Consider the following 13162-nt stretch of genomic DNA (forward strand, 5'->3'; position numbering starts at 1 on the left):
CCATTCAGACATAATGCCAGCGCTCAGCCCTATGGGGACACTTTGAGAAGGGCTGTTTCCAACTCTAGTGGGTCATGCTCTTTTCCAGGATCAAAAAAGAAAAGGATTTCCACAAAGACAAGCAATGATGGCTTTGGGCAGTGACCTGAACCTGTGGCAAACCACATCCAAGTTTCCCTCATGTAATATGCTTCCTTTATTTTCTAACTGAAAAACAACTTCAACACACAGCCAAGAAAAGCAGGTGCATTTCCAGAGGCTACAAGGCAGCAGGAGGCAGACATGGGGCTGTGATCTCAGGGAAATTCTGTCCTTTTGGGAAACACATGGAAAAAGTGCACCCAGTCATTCCCCAGGAAACCTGGTCTCCCTTTCTGATAATTCACATCAGACAAGAATCTCAGGCAATTGCTTCAAAAGCAGAGAGAATAATTTAAAAAACCCTCTTTCAAGAAAAGCATTGCAAGTGTCTGCTTTCAATGAACAAGTTATTCCTTAAAATAAGCACTGGCACCTGCTCTTTTTCAGTAAGTCAAAAAAAGCATGAGCTTTCAAGAGGTGGCCTCTGCATTTCATCACACAAACTCCATAGCTTTCAGTCAGTTATTACAGATAAAGATCAGATCAAGATAGGTTTGGACTATCTCTGGGATCTGTTTAAGAGTTTATATTAACAGACTTGGAAACCAGCTCCCTTAATCTGCAACCAATCATATGGACCAAGCTTCAGAGAAGGTAACAATAAACACTGACATACTGTGTAGTTTCAAAAGATTTATTTTCCGTCCTTGAAGTAGACTGGTGCTGCTTTTGCTCACAATTTTTGTCTCTGTTACAATTTTGGTTTTCACACAAACAGTAGTGAGAATGTTTTTGTTGTTTTTTTTAATTATTTAAAAGTGCAGCCTTTGGCAGGAACAATCAGCCTAGTAGAGTTAATCATCTGTATTTCCTTTAAAAAATGTACTTATTAAATCATGATTTTAAAAAAGTTAAAAGCTGTCAAGAACATTTTAAGAAAAGAGTAGGGAAAGGGCAAAGAGCAAACACCTGGATTCCAGAAATTGTGTATGGAACAAGAATCACCACAGTACCCAGAGTGTGGATAGCACAGTCCCAGTTCATATTCCATACTTAAAGCCCTTCTTATTTTGCAGATTTGAGGGCTTATCCATCAGGGAAATGTATAGTCCCAGGGGACCAGGCTGAAACACATACAGGGAGGTCTGCAAAAATCAGAGGGACAAGCAGCTGCCTGAGGACAGATCCTCATCTGCAGCTGGTCTGGCCAGGCTCAATTTGGTCACTCAGCTTCCTTTCACCTGGAGGTTTCACTTGCCCTAGGCGTCCTGTTGGGCTGCAAAGGCATCACAGCTTGTTTCTGGACTCCATGGATGGGACAGACAATCACCTATGCAGAGGTTACGCTCCTGGTCGGACCCAAGTCACGATTTATCAGGAAGGGGCTCCCCAGGGTGGCTTTAACCATCACTTGCAATGGATAGCGTTGGGCCCTGAGATCTGCCCGCAGGATGAGCCTCCAGAGCAGACAGAAACTGTCCCTGCAGGCACCTGTGCCCACTCCAATAGATTGTGCAGGCAGATCTCTGTGTCCAAGCACATTCCACATTCCCCTTATGATCAGACAGATGTGGGAGCCTGATTTGCATTTTGGGGAGATCAGGAGGGAAAGAACTAAGTCCAAAGAAGGGACAGGAGGATGGAGCAGAGAAGGCACTTATTTCTTTGCACCCATGAAGCTGCTTGCAGGGGCTTTGTCCATGTCTGGCAGCAAGGATCATTAGGAACCTGTCATGACAAACACAGCTCTGAATCCATACACTGGGAACAACATAGCTCCTCGTCTGAGAAATGCAGGAAGGGCAGAGGAGAGAGTAAAATCACAGGATATTTTTTTGTTCTTTTTGGTCTCACATTACAGTTGGTGCTACAGCTTCAGTCTAACAGATCAAGTTGGCTAAGGGATGCAGCAGAAAGACATGAGCTGGGGGTCTCCAGCTTCCCTTGCTGTTCCTCTAAGGCAGGTTAGTGGAAAACTAGGACTGTGCACAGTAAAGAGTTACAAAGCACAGGCAACCTCTGTTACAGACCAGCAAAGCAAACAGTGCCCATTTTACAGCCCGTCCTCTTCAAGGGAGGCTGGCTATGTCTCTCTCTGGAGGTGGACCAGAAGGTTTTGGGTTGCTTTCATTGGCTTTTCCTTCAAACATCATGACCCTGCAAAACACAACAGACATTGCCAATTTAAAAAAAAAAAGCAAATGCATATTTATCCATCATTGGGGGTGGCTTCCTCTGCTGAAAAAGAGCATCTGGCTTGCCTAGAAAGAGCACTCGATAATTAACAAAGCAGGGAAAGCCAACAGAGGGCAGTGCTGCCAGGCTGGCTTTTCCAGCAGCTATCAGGAGTGAGTTCCCAAAGTCTCTGCCGGTTTTCCTCTCGGAGCCCAGAGGATTAGCACATTTTATTTAGACAGGCACTTCCGAAATCCCCTGGGCACATACTGCATGCCAACTGTTCCTGATGCGTAAAAGCAAATACCACTCCTGGCCCACCTTGCATCTAACCACACAGCAGAACATTCAGAAGCCAACACCAAGCAAGCAATAGCAATTACAGCCGGGGGAGAGTGCAAAAACAAGGAGCAAGGCACTGGCTGTAGGAATCTCAAGCATTTTGCAACCACTAGCACTGTCTTCCTCCCTGAGGACTGCAGCTACGCTGGGAATGCCAGCTGCCTCGGTGGATCAAAGGGCTGTACTGCTCTTAGGACACGTTTTACATTTCTGCTCCTTTTCTACAGGGTCCAACAGACAATGGGGTGTCTGTTAGCAAGAGAAGGGACCTGTTTGTGAAAACTGCTGCAGCAGCTGGGAGAAGGGATGGAAGATATGGGATAGGCTGCAGGCTCAGTCTGGTTCTGTGGAGAAAAAGGAGGAACAGGGACATCAGAAATCTGTGTCTGCTTGGAAGAGGAGCATCACAATAGAGACACAGCACACAGTAGGGAGATTCTGCCAGCAAACATGTCCCAGCTTAGAGAAATCACATGAGAGGTGTGTGCAAGATCCTTCCTCCCAACCTGCCCGGAAAGCTGGCTGTGTTTCTAAAGCTGCCTCCAAAAAGGGGTAAGGAGGATGGAGAGGATCAGCTCCTATTCATGGCAGTTTCAGACACGAAAGCAGGGCCAGCCTCTGAGCTGTGAAAGGAAACACCAGGCTTCAATGGGATGGAGATGGAGCCAAGCAAGTGTTTGGAAGCCATTTGTTAGAGCAGTGCTTTCAGAGCCCTGTTGAGAGGGCAGAGGGGGCCGTGGGAGGCTAGTGCTGGCAGCCTGTACCACAGAAAGCCTCTCCCAGCATGAGCCAGTTGTTTTAAGCATGTGTCCCATCTCCATCTACTGCCTGTCCCTCCAAGATAGGGCAGGGATGGAGCATCCTGTGGGAAACAGGAGCCAGCACTACTGGTGCTGGCAGGACCATTATTCACTCAAGTCCTACCACCATCCACAGGGGAAGTCTGTGTCCCCAAAGCCAGCAGGATCCTCAGGGAAGAGATGGGAAGCAGTCCTGCAGTGCTGAATGCCTACCCACCCTTGGGAAAGGAAGGGGACAGCTCCCATGGAGCACATGGGAGGAAGCCTGTGCTAACACACAGCAGGCAGCTCTGCTGGGAGCACTGGCCACTGCTCAGCCTCAGCATGGGTTTATACACCCCCTCATGCACCCTGCAGATCCCCCTGCACAAGGATCCTCATCTCCCTCCATGAACACTGAGTGTGCACAGCTCCAGCTCTACCAGACAGAACAGCTTGTGTTTCCCAGCTTCCCAACAGAGCAGCTCGGGTGCTGCTGATCTCCCCAGCTCCATCTCAGGACACTCACAGTTTCAGCACAGCAGAGCGTTTCCCCAGCATCACATTGACAAAGTCCTGGTACGAGATGGTGTCGCTGACCCCTCCAGTCACCTCAGAGATCATCCTCTTCAGTTCTAGGTGTGTCTTTGGAGCCCCCAGCTTCTCCATCATCCTTTTGACAGACATCAAATCTACAAGAGCAAGGCAATCACTGCTGTCAAGGGTGTGACCCCTCTGAGCACAGACCAACCCTAGGGACAAAGCCATGAGTTCCCTCCTGAGACCACCTCAGGCGTGGATTCTGTGAGTGACAGCATTTAAGCTGTTGCCAAAAGCCACTAGAAGTCTTCCAGAAGAGCTCACTGCCACTCCACCCAGTACAGAGCATCACTTCCCAGTTGTGCAGCTCAAGATAAAATACCACACACTCAGAGAAGAGTGACAACTCTCCAAGTGCTCCAGAGACACGTGGGGATAGTGCTCTCTAGCTTGGATTGTGGTGCCAAGAGTCACAAGGATGGGGAGGAGGGAAGCAACACCAGGGTTAAAGCTGGAGACAAACAAGCCGTCGAGAGCAGACGCCCCTGCCCATCGCCACAGGCCATTTCCTCCCATTTCAATGCTGCCTGCTGAGACCTGCGGGCCCCTTCCCTCCCGGAAGCCCTGAGTCAGGCCTCTTCCAGTTCCCCACAGGCTTCACTTCAGATGGAGGACTTGTGGAGGAGGGGAGCAAGGCAGCAGCCTCCTGGAAGGGCACAGCACACAAGTGATTACACTTCAGTGTCAGCTCCAAGCCTGCAGGAGGCTGGAACTTTATGTAACTGGTTCTTTCTGGACCCAAAGCAGGGCTGCTCAGCCAGGCTCACACCCAAGACCTTTGCTTCCTTCTGCTCCCTTCCTTGCAAAGCAAAGAGCTTGTCTGCACCACAAGTGCTCATGAATTTATACAGCTCCTGCCTCAAGCCAGGAAAGCCCTAGGATTGTCTATGTCCTGCAGCTTCCCACCTCTGAATTCCCACCTTCACAGCAGAGGATTGAGAAGAAGGCCTCAGTGGAGAAAAAGGGAGAAGAAAAAAAAAGCATTTAGAGCAGAAATAAGTGGAGGAGATAAAAAATTTCAGGGGAACAGCACTGAGAAGAGCTTAGATCTTGAAATAAGTAAGGAGAGACTGAGGAAGCTGAGAGGCAAGGGCTGGAGAGCCAAGGAAACCCCTGGCTGGCAATCAAATTCCAAGAAAGGCTGGACATAGGAAAAGCCCACAACACCATGAATGCAGAGAGAAGCAGTAGATTCAGCAGCAGACAGGCTGTGGCTCTTCCAGCCCAGCATCCCTCAGAATCACTCACCAATCTCGCCTTGGTTGTTCAGGTCAAACTCCATGTATTTCTCTGGAAGAGACACAGAATTAGGTCAGCAGGAGTCTAGAGCAATGGGGTGTGCAGGGCTTTGGAACACTGCCTGCTTACAGCACTGACATAAAGCATTTGGGGGTAAGATTGATATAGTGCTGAATGCGAAGTTCAGAGGGGGAGACCATCTCAAGGCCTGGTTTTAGCACCCTTATCTCAGCTCCAGGGCTCTAGAGTTAAGTGCTCTGTAATTGTGGCTGCTTTTCATTTAAGCTGAAGGAAAACACTGGCATGAGAACAAGGTATCAGCTGGCTATGAACAGCGTTAAAAGATTTCCAGCCAGAAAAACAAAGCTCTGGAACAGCCTCCCAGAAGGAGTAGCAAGGAAAACAAACCCCTGAGCACTCCCTAGATGAGGCTTGATCGGATTAGAAGGGGGATTAAATGACGCAGTTGCCTGCAGTAACGAGGGACAGACTCCACAGTGCTCCCATTGCTGTGCTCACTCCCAGAGCAACACCTGCCAGGAGAGATGCTCAAGGACCACATCAAGAGGGCAAAGCCAAGAGCATGCCTGGGCACAGTGATGCTGGAGCAGGTTGTTTGCCCTTCCAGCCTGCTGTCAAACACTGCTGACTCGAGCAACTCCAGCATTGTCAGAGAGAGGCAGAGCCTGCTCCAGAAGGTCTGGTTAGCTTTTAAGGACAAAAACTCACATGCTGTAACAGGCAGAGCAGTGATTTGAGTTAGAAAATTCAGGAATTCAGTCCTGTGCAGTTTCTGCCCTTTGAAGTGGCACACCTGAGCCTCCTACACACCCCCACCGCTTGCTAGCTGTTCCCCATTTAGACTTTAAGCTCTTCAGGCAAGGATTTGTCTGTCTTACAGACCATACAGCTCCTGGTGCTGCAGGAGGCCCCCCATCACCTCAGCGCTACTAAATGGAAAGAGCAAGATGCCTGCTGGCACCATCCACCCATGCTGAGCTGCAGAAATCACCCTACAGTGAGCATTCACTCCCCACAACAGCCTTGGAGGACTCAAATTAACCAAGCCCTTCCAGGCTGCTCCTTTGTCCCAGGAAGGAAAATGGAAAAGACCTTTTGCCTCTGCTCCAGGGACACCAGTAAGCACTATGAGCATGAACAGAGAAGTGGCAGGCTAATTTAAGGAGCCAAAGGGAAGAGTTGTTATTTCACACATCAGAGTCTTCCCAGGACCTGTGCTTCCAAAGGAAATTGTTGGGTTAACTGGACTGAAGGGCAGGAGTCAAAGGAATGGCTTGGCATGTCTTCATCTGGGTCTCAGCCCACGGATTTCTGCTGCCATGAGGTGACCAGGACAGACCTATGGAAATACCATGTACAAACCAAAGCTGTTCATGCTTCAGGAAGGAGTAAATGTCTTCCTTCAAGCATCAAGCAACCAGTCCTAGAAGAATTTGGGGCTGTAACACACATGCTTAGGTGCCAGATTGATGCTTGATGTGGGACTGCCTCTCCCCACACTCTGCCTCACCAGAATGATCTTGTGCATCTTACCAGGGTCAGGCACCCCTGCATGTGCCTGGGGCACAAGCCCTGCTCTGCCATGTCTATGCCCAGCATGTTTTCTTTTCTTCTGAGCTGACACTTAGCCAGCAGTGCAGAGAACAGAGGCAGCTTTACATCAGCCTCAGCTCACACATTTATGTTTCCCCCCCATCCCACCAGCAGGGATATAGTGGGGCAAAAACCATGCATGATCCCTCCCTCACAAATACATTGACACAAATACTGCATGGGGGCTCCATCTTAGCCTCCCCCAGGCAGGAAGGGAGGTGGGGGAGTGGGAAGGACAGCAGAGAAGAAATATTCCCCCCATCATCACACAATGAGCTGATTGTTGGGGGAGCTGGAGGAGGCCTTGGAGAGAGGGACAGGCCATGGAGACAAACTCACGAGGCAGCAGGAAGAGATGCCAAAGGCTCTCGTTACAGGGAATTCTGCGCCTGTGACCTACAGTTGCAATGTTTGAAGAGCCCCAATTGTGATGGGAAAATATAATGCGGGGCTGCAGCCAAAAGCCAAAGCTACACAAAAGGCAACACAAAGAGATCGGGGAGCACAGGAGGCTCCTCTGTGCCCAGCAGTGTAAGGGATCACAAAACGGCAGCCAGCTTCTTCCTTGCTGGATTGCAAAGCCAAAATTCAAAGGGAAATAGCAGACAATGTCTGAAATGGAAGCAAGGTCAGGTTTTACTTGGTTAGAGACAGGTTGGGCACATGTGACACAGGCATGTTTTCTCAACTGTCTTCAGCCACTGCTTGGAAAGAAAGTGGGTACACCAGAATAACCCTGCCAGATCTAGTTCTGTAACCAGTCTGGGGACAAGCTTCAGAGGACTCCATGCTTTTGAGCTGTTTCTCTATCCCCTGTCCCAGAAAAAGGCCCAAACCAAAGCCCTAGATCTGCTGACCCACTGGAGTCAGGCTTTGGCCAGAACTAGACATATCAGTGCTGTTCCCTCTGGTGTCAAGGGGCTGGGAAAGGACTAAAGAAACTTTTGGAGAAAGAAAGTCCCCAACTCCTCCAGAAAGCAGCTGACATTTCTGCTTTGTTGAATGAGGTCCTCCTACTTATTGAAAAAAAAAAAAAAAAAATAAAGAGTCCAGCTATTGCATGGTCCATTATGCCAGGTAGCTTGCTGGGTAACTAGATAGAAACCACCCTCCTTTGCTGCTCCCCAGGGTTTTGCCTGCACAGCAGGTTTTGCAGTAACAGCAGCTGCCAGGCAGGGTGTCTGTAGGGTGACATGCCCCTGCCCTGCAAGTGGGAGAAGCACAAGTGGAAAGCACCTCTCCAGAGAGTTTCACCAAGTCCACAAGCAAGGGGGAAGGCATCCATCCCAGCTCAGTCACTTGTATTTGGCAGATAATCTCAGGCTGGTGAGATCCAAGCGCTGAGGAAAATAATCTAGTTCAGAGCAAACAGTAAGGCTCAAAGGACAGGGAAATCCTCCAGTTCTCACCTTTGAACACTGCCAACTTCTCCTCCAGGTCTTTTTCATTACTGAACTTTGGGTCACAGAGAAACTCCTAAAACAGAAAAAAAATATATCCTCAAGGTTAAAGATGCAAAGGAAAACACCCTAGAGGGCACCTCCAAAGGCAGCATTAGGCAGAAGACTCACACAATTCCCAGCGAGCCATAGATGAGCAACAGCACCAGGAGACTTGAAATTGGGCTGAATCCCTCCACACCTTGTCATTAACACTCCAGTGCAAGGGGAATCCCTCTGATGTCTCAGATTTCCCATCTGCAGCTTGAGAGAGGAATGGACCCCACCTGCCTTTGGAATAACCCTGTTCTTGCTCACCCAAGGTTTCAGCTCCCCACATCTCTGCTTAAGCAAACTTAGCATATGGATTGAGCACTTATTTCCAGCAAGGGCTCCTAGTCCTTGCAATATACACTCTTATCTCAAACTCTTAGATAAACTCAGAGGGCTTTGCAAATAGAGCAGGCAAAGTTTGTAAAATGTCATATGCCCAAGAGGATGGGTATTTTGAGCTTAGGAACTCTCTCATATCCATTTTCTCCCTCTACCCTGCTCAGGCTGAAGAGGAAACCCTGGATCACTTCTGGTCACTTGTCCCTAGCCCCACCTCAAAAACCTTCAGATACCCAAGGGAACAGACCACAACTTGCAGAGCCAGCTCTCCTGCTGTGCCCTGCCAGCAACACTCCCCTCCGCTGTGAGCAGCAGGGTCTTGCTCCTGTCCCTGCCCTCCCACACCGCCCAGCTCCAGCCCAGCACAGCTTAATGACTCGATCTGTGTTCAGCAACAACACCACATTCTTCAGTGTAGAAATCATTAACATCTGCACAGTTTATGCATGGCCTGTCCAGGACAAACCCCTTGAGGGGTTAGTGGATGGAGGGCTGAGGTTGTTCTCTACTCTGGAAATGTGTTCCTCACCACTGCTCCCCATGCTCATGGGGAAGGCAGGAATGGGTCACCAAGAGCCTTGTGTGCTGATCACTGTTGGTCATCCTAACTGTGCTCTGCGTCCCACACACCTGAAGCTGCTCCCTCCTTTCTCATTGGTACAGGGGAGCTTGGACTGCTCAGGGAGTCCTCAAACCTTCACTGCCAGTTAACCACTGCTATGGTCAGTCTTTTACCTGCAGCTGAACTAGGCTTTTGTAGGAAGCCCACTAGGACAGAAGTGACTCCCACCCCCTCCTCCCACCCCAGAAACTCCAGATGGGACACCACAGACCATGGCCACCAAACCAGTGTGACACTGGCTTCCGTCATCACCATGGTCACCAACTCAAATTGAGAGCTGTGGTGAAAAGCAACATTCCCAGTTCCTTCTTTTGCTCTCCTTTGCCAACTCAGCTTCATTTAGCTCAGTTATTTCTACCCAGGGGTATCATTTTCCAGCCCAACACAAAGGGCCCAATTCAGCTTTGAGACCTGGACTCGGGCAGCAGCAGGAGTCACCAGAGACCAGAGTAGTGTTACCTGCTGCCATCATCACTGAATAGCCTCTGGAGAAGGCAAACATCACCGAAAACCAAAACAGGGCCAAAACACCTCTTGGACACCAGGTCACAGCTTCATTCCTGCCCTGCAGGAACAGCAAGCAGCTTCCACCTCCCAGCAGGACAGGTATGTGATGGCAGAGCACAGCATCTCTCTGGGAGCAAGAAGCAACACAGAAATGGTGAAGACTGAAGGGAATGCATCTATGTGTGATGGCTGAGGGATATGTGCCTAGGAGCCCACCAGCCCCCACCAGCATGACACAAGAGCAGCACAGGTAACCCTGCACACAGGTTTGGGACTCAGTTCCCTTTTGTTTCAACTGGAGGGGGGCTGGAGAGCCCACCAGCACCACAGCTCTGCTCCAGGTGCAAGGAAGCAATAAGGGGCTGTATTTGAAAGGCATTCCACTCTTCACATTGTGTGTGAGCTGAGCTGTGACTTTGATAAGGAAAACAGTCACAATGGCACACAGGAATTCAGTCCCCAGGGCCTGTGACTCAAACTCACAGTGGCTGAAGTTCCACCTAGAGCCCTTTGCTAAAGTTCCCATTTTAAGGGGCATGTTCTATTAATAAGAACTGCTTTAAGAGCCTCTCCCCCGCTTCTGCCCTGAACAGCCTTTCTTGAGCTGTTGAGAGACTTTTCTAAGCCAATAAACTGAGCCAGACAAGTGCCAGCTACCTGCAAGACAACCTGAACAAAGCCAGATCTGTCCTTGCTCCCCAAAAAGGAGACTCCAGCTGGCATCCCAGCTCTCACTGGGATGTTCAAGTGCTGAATGCCAGCCACCCTGCCTGCAGGGGCTGGGAAGGGCTGGCTGAGGGATGCTCGTGCCTGCCTGGATGAGAGAAACAGGCACGATGAGAAGCAGGCACCTGCTCTCTAACAGGCTGAATTCCTTCCCCAAAGCCCAGCGCATTACAGGGTAAAACAAGGTTGAAACTAATCTGTGCTGGATTAGACCTGCCACCTTGATGCACGAGGCTGGACAATGTGATTACATTGCCCAAAAAGAGGGGAACAACCAAGAGGGGAGCCTAGAAGAGTGTTTCAGACTGGAAGAGAGAAGTAAGCACTAGGACTGGGCTATCCTTCAGCAGCACATGTGCACTCAGTGCCTGCCAGACCTGTATCCCAGTGAGAGCTCTGGGGTAGAAACCAGCCAGGAAAACAGGGCTGGAGGGAGCTAAGTGTTAGGATGAGACAATGAGATTAAGCCTGATAGGAATTTGGCCTGATAGGTTCTATTAGGAGCACTTGACTGTTTTACAGTCTGAGGGCTCTTCAGTGCTGGGGAAACCCCCTCCTTGGCTCCAGCCACAGTATCAGCCCAAGTTTCTCTATCAGCTGTTTGTCAGGGAGGTGTGAGGCTGTTTGCTGCACTCCCCCATTGCCACATAGAGCTGGCAAAGCACAGCAGCGTGGGGGTTGCTGCCCAGAGCACAATGGCTTCTGAGGATCCATGGGCATCTGCCACCCGTGCTATCTGCAGCTTGGTTTTGAGCTGCTCAAACCCCTATCTCGTAGCGCTGAGGCAGCACGAAGGGCAGCAAGGATGCAAACAAGCAGCTCTGTCAGTGGGAAGTCACGTAGTTTGTTTCATTTTTGTCATCCAAACCTCAGCTAAAGAAAAGGCTAGAGTGATGGCAGCTTAGGAGAGAGATAGGAACCTGTCCCCTGTGTGGGAACAGCCCTGCACCCTGGGACACAGGAGTGGCACACCAGCAGCATCCCAGACTCCTACAGCTCCTAACAGCTTAAGGATCGTGTATCCCCCTTGTGCCTGTGTGATGCTGGAGGATGGCTCTGCAGAAGCAGAAACTGAAGCAGGAGCTACAACACAATCCCTTCATCCTCAGCCTAAGGGCCAACACCACCTTGGCTACGGGAAATACACGCCTTGGTGCAGGGTGTGATGTGTCTGCCTTCCAGCAGCAGGTTACAAAGGCTCCTTTTTAACCAAGTGCTTTTATTCTACACCTTATGCCATGACACCTTTTTCCACTCTTATTCTCTATATCCTAATTCATCCTAATTTCTAGTTAATTGAGTAATTTCTAATGATTTAATTCCCTCTCCAGTGACCTAAACTTCACCTCTACTGTCTCACTTGCAGAGCATGCTGTTTGGTGGAGCATATTGCCACTTTTTATACTTTAGTCAGTGTGAGGGTAAGGTGAGCCCATCTCCTCCAGGCTCTCATTTTGTACAGTGATTTGATTTCTGCACTCATAACGCCAAGGTGCCACTGACTAAAGGAGCACCTAGAAATGCTAGAAATCCCAGCACTGTTTGCTTCAAGGTTAAAATGTTCTTTTCACCCTCAGAACTGCTCTTAGCTGGGAGGGATGCCAACAGAACTGCCCCCACAACCATGCCAAGCAAGGGACAGGGTAAGCCTGAAGCTCGGGGGAGAGGACCTTGCCTGACCCTGGCATGAAGGGCACAAAGCCCAGTGCACTTTGCACTAATCCAGGAGGTGCCATTCCCCCTGCCCAAAGATTGTGGGACGTCCAGCCACCCTGGGCAACCCATTCACCCACTGTAATAAAAAGTTAGGAAGGCTGGAGTCAGCTCTGAGCAGCAGAAACTTCTCATTCCGGGAAGAAAAAGTTGAAGCGCTCGATATAGCGGAGGGGAGGTTGAAGTCCTCCAGGAGAACAATAGCCCCCATTCTTACTGGAGCGCGATCCCAAAGGGAATTTCACAGCAGCCAGCCCCCGGGCGCCCACCAGCCCGCTCGGAGCCGCCGATATGCGATACACGGGGAGGACAGAGCCGCCTGAGAGGGCAATAGCAGGAGCGGAGGGGATACAGAGCGACCCCCGTAGAAACCCCGCTTCCTCCTCCGGCAGGATCCCTTCTCCGAAGGGGTTTGGGCAGAGGGGTCGGCAGCTCCTCCTGCACCCACCGCCCTCCTCCTCCTCCTGTTCCTCTTGCCCCGCCCGCCCCCGCCGCATCCCCCTCCCCACTCCCCGCCGGGGTCGGGTCGGGAGGCGGCCGCAGCCCCACCTTGTTGATCTCCTCCAGCCGCCCGTCCTGCGGGGCCCTGCGCAGCCCCCCGCCGCTCGGCCGGCGCGGAGCCGCCATCGCACCGAGCCCTCCCCGCGCCCGCCGCCGCCTTAAGTAGGGGCGGGCAGGGCCGGGCCGGGCCCTCCGCCCCCCGCCCTTAACCCATTCTCCGCCCCACGAGGTGGTACCCGCGGTGGGCTCGAGGTGCCCCGGCACGGGGAGAGGCATCGCCGCCTCCGGGCTTCCCGCAGGAGAGAAGGGACCGGCTCCCTCTGCCCGCAGCGCCCGCCGGGCGCGGCTCCGGGACAGCGGGGATCGCTCCGGAGCTGCCCCGGGAGCGGCATCGCCCCGCCGGTACCGACGGCAGAGGGACACGAGCGGGA

At 51.1% G+C, this 13162-nt stretch overlaps 1 protein-coding gene across 1 annotated transcript; it reads right to left on the minus strand.

Moving 5' to 3' along the window:
- Positions 1–759: 759 nt before the first annotated feature.
- On the minus strand, positions 760–12891 carry AIF1L (allograft inflammatory factor 1 like). The gene is made up of 5 exons (XM_015645234.2): positions 12780–12891; positions 8240–8306; positions 5226–5267; positions 3907–4069; positions 760–2238 (listed from the first exon to the last, which is right to left on the minus strand). Exons 1-5 carry the CDS (start codon positions 12855–12857, stop codon positions 2151–2153), a joined length of 438 nt encoding a protein of 145 aa, XP_015500720.1. The 5' UTR covers positions 12858–12891; the 3' UTR covers positions 760–2150.
- Between the last annotated feature and the right edge of the window lie 271 nt (positions 12892–13162).

Source organism: Parus major, chromosome 17 (assembly GCF_001522545.3).
Source record: "Parus major isolate Abel chromosome 17, Parus_major1.1, whole genome shotgun sequence".
Taxonomy (NCBI): domain Eukaryota; kingdom Metazoa; phylum Chordata; class Aves; order Passeriformes; family Paridae; genus Parus; species Parus major.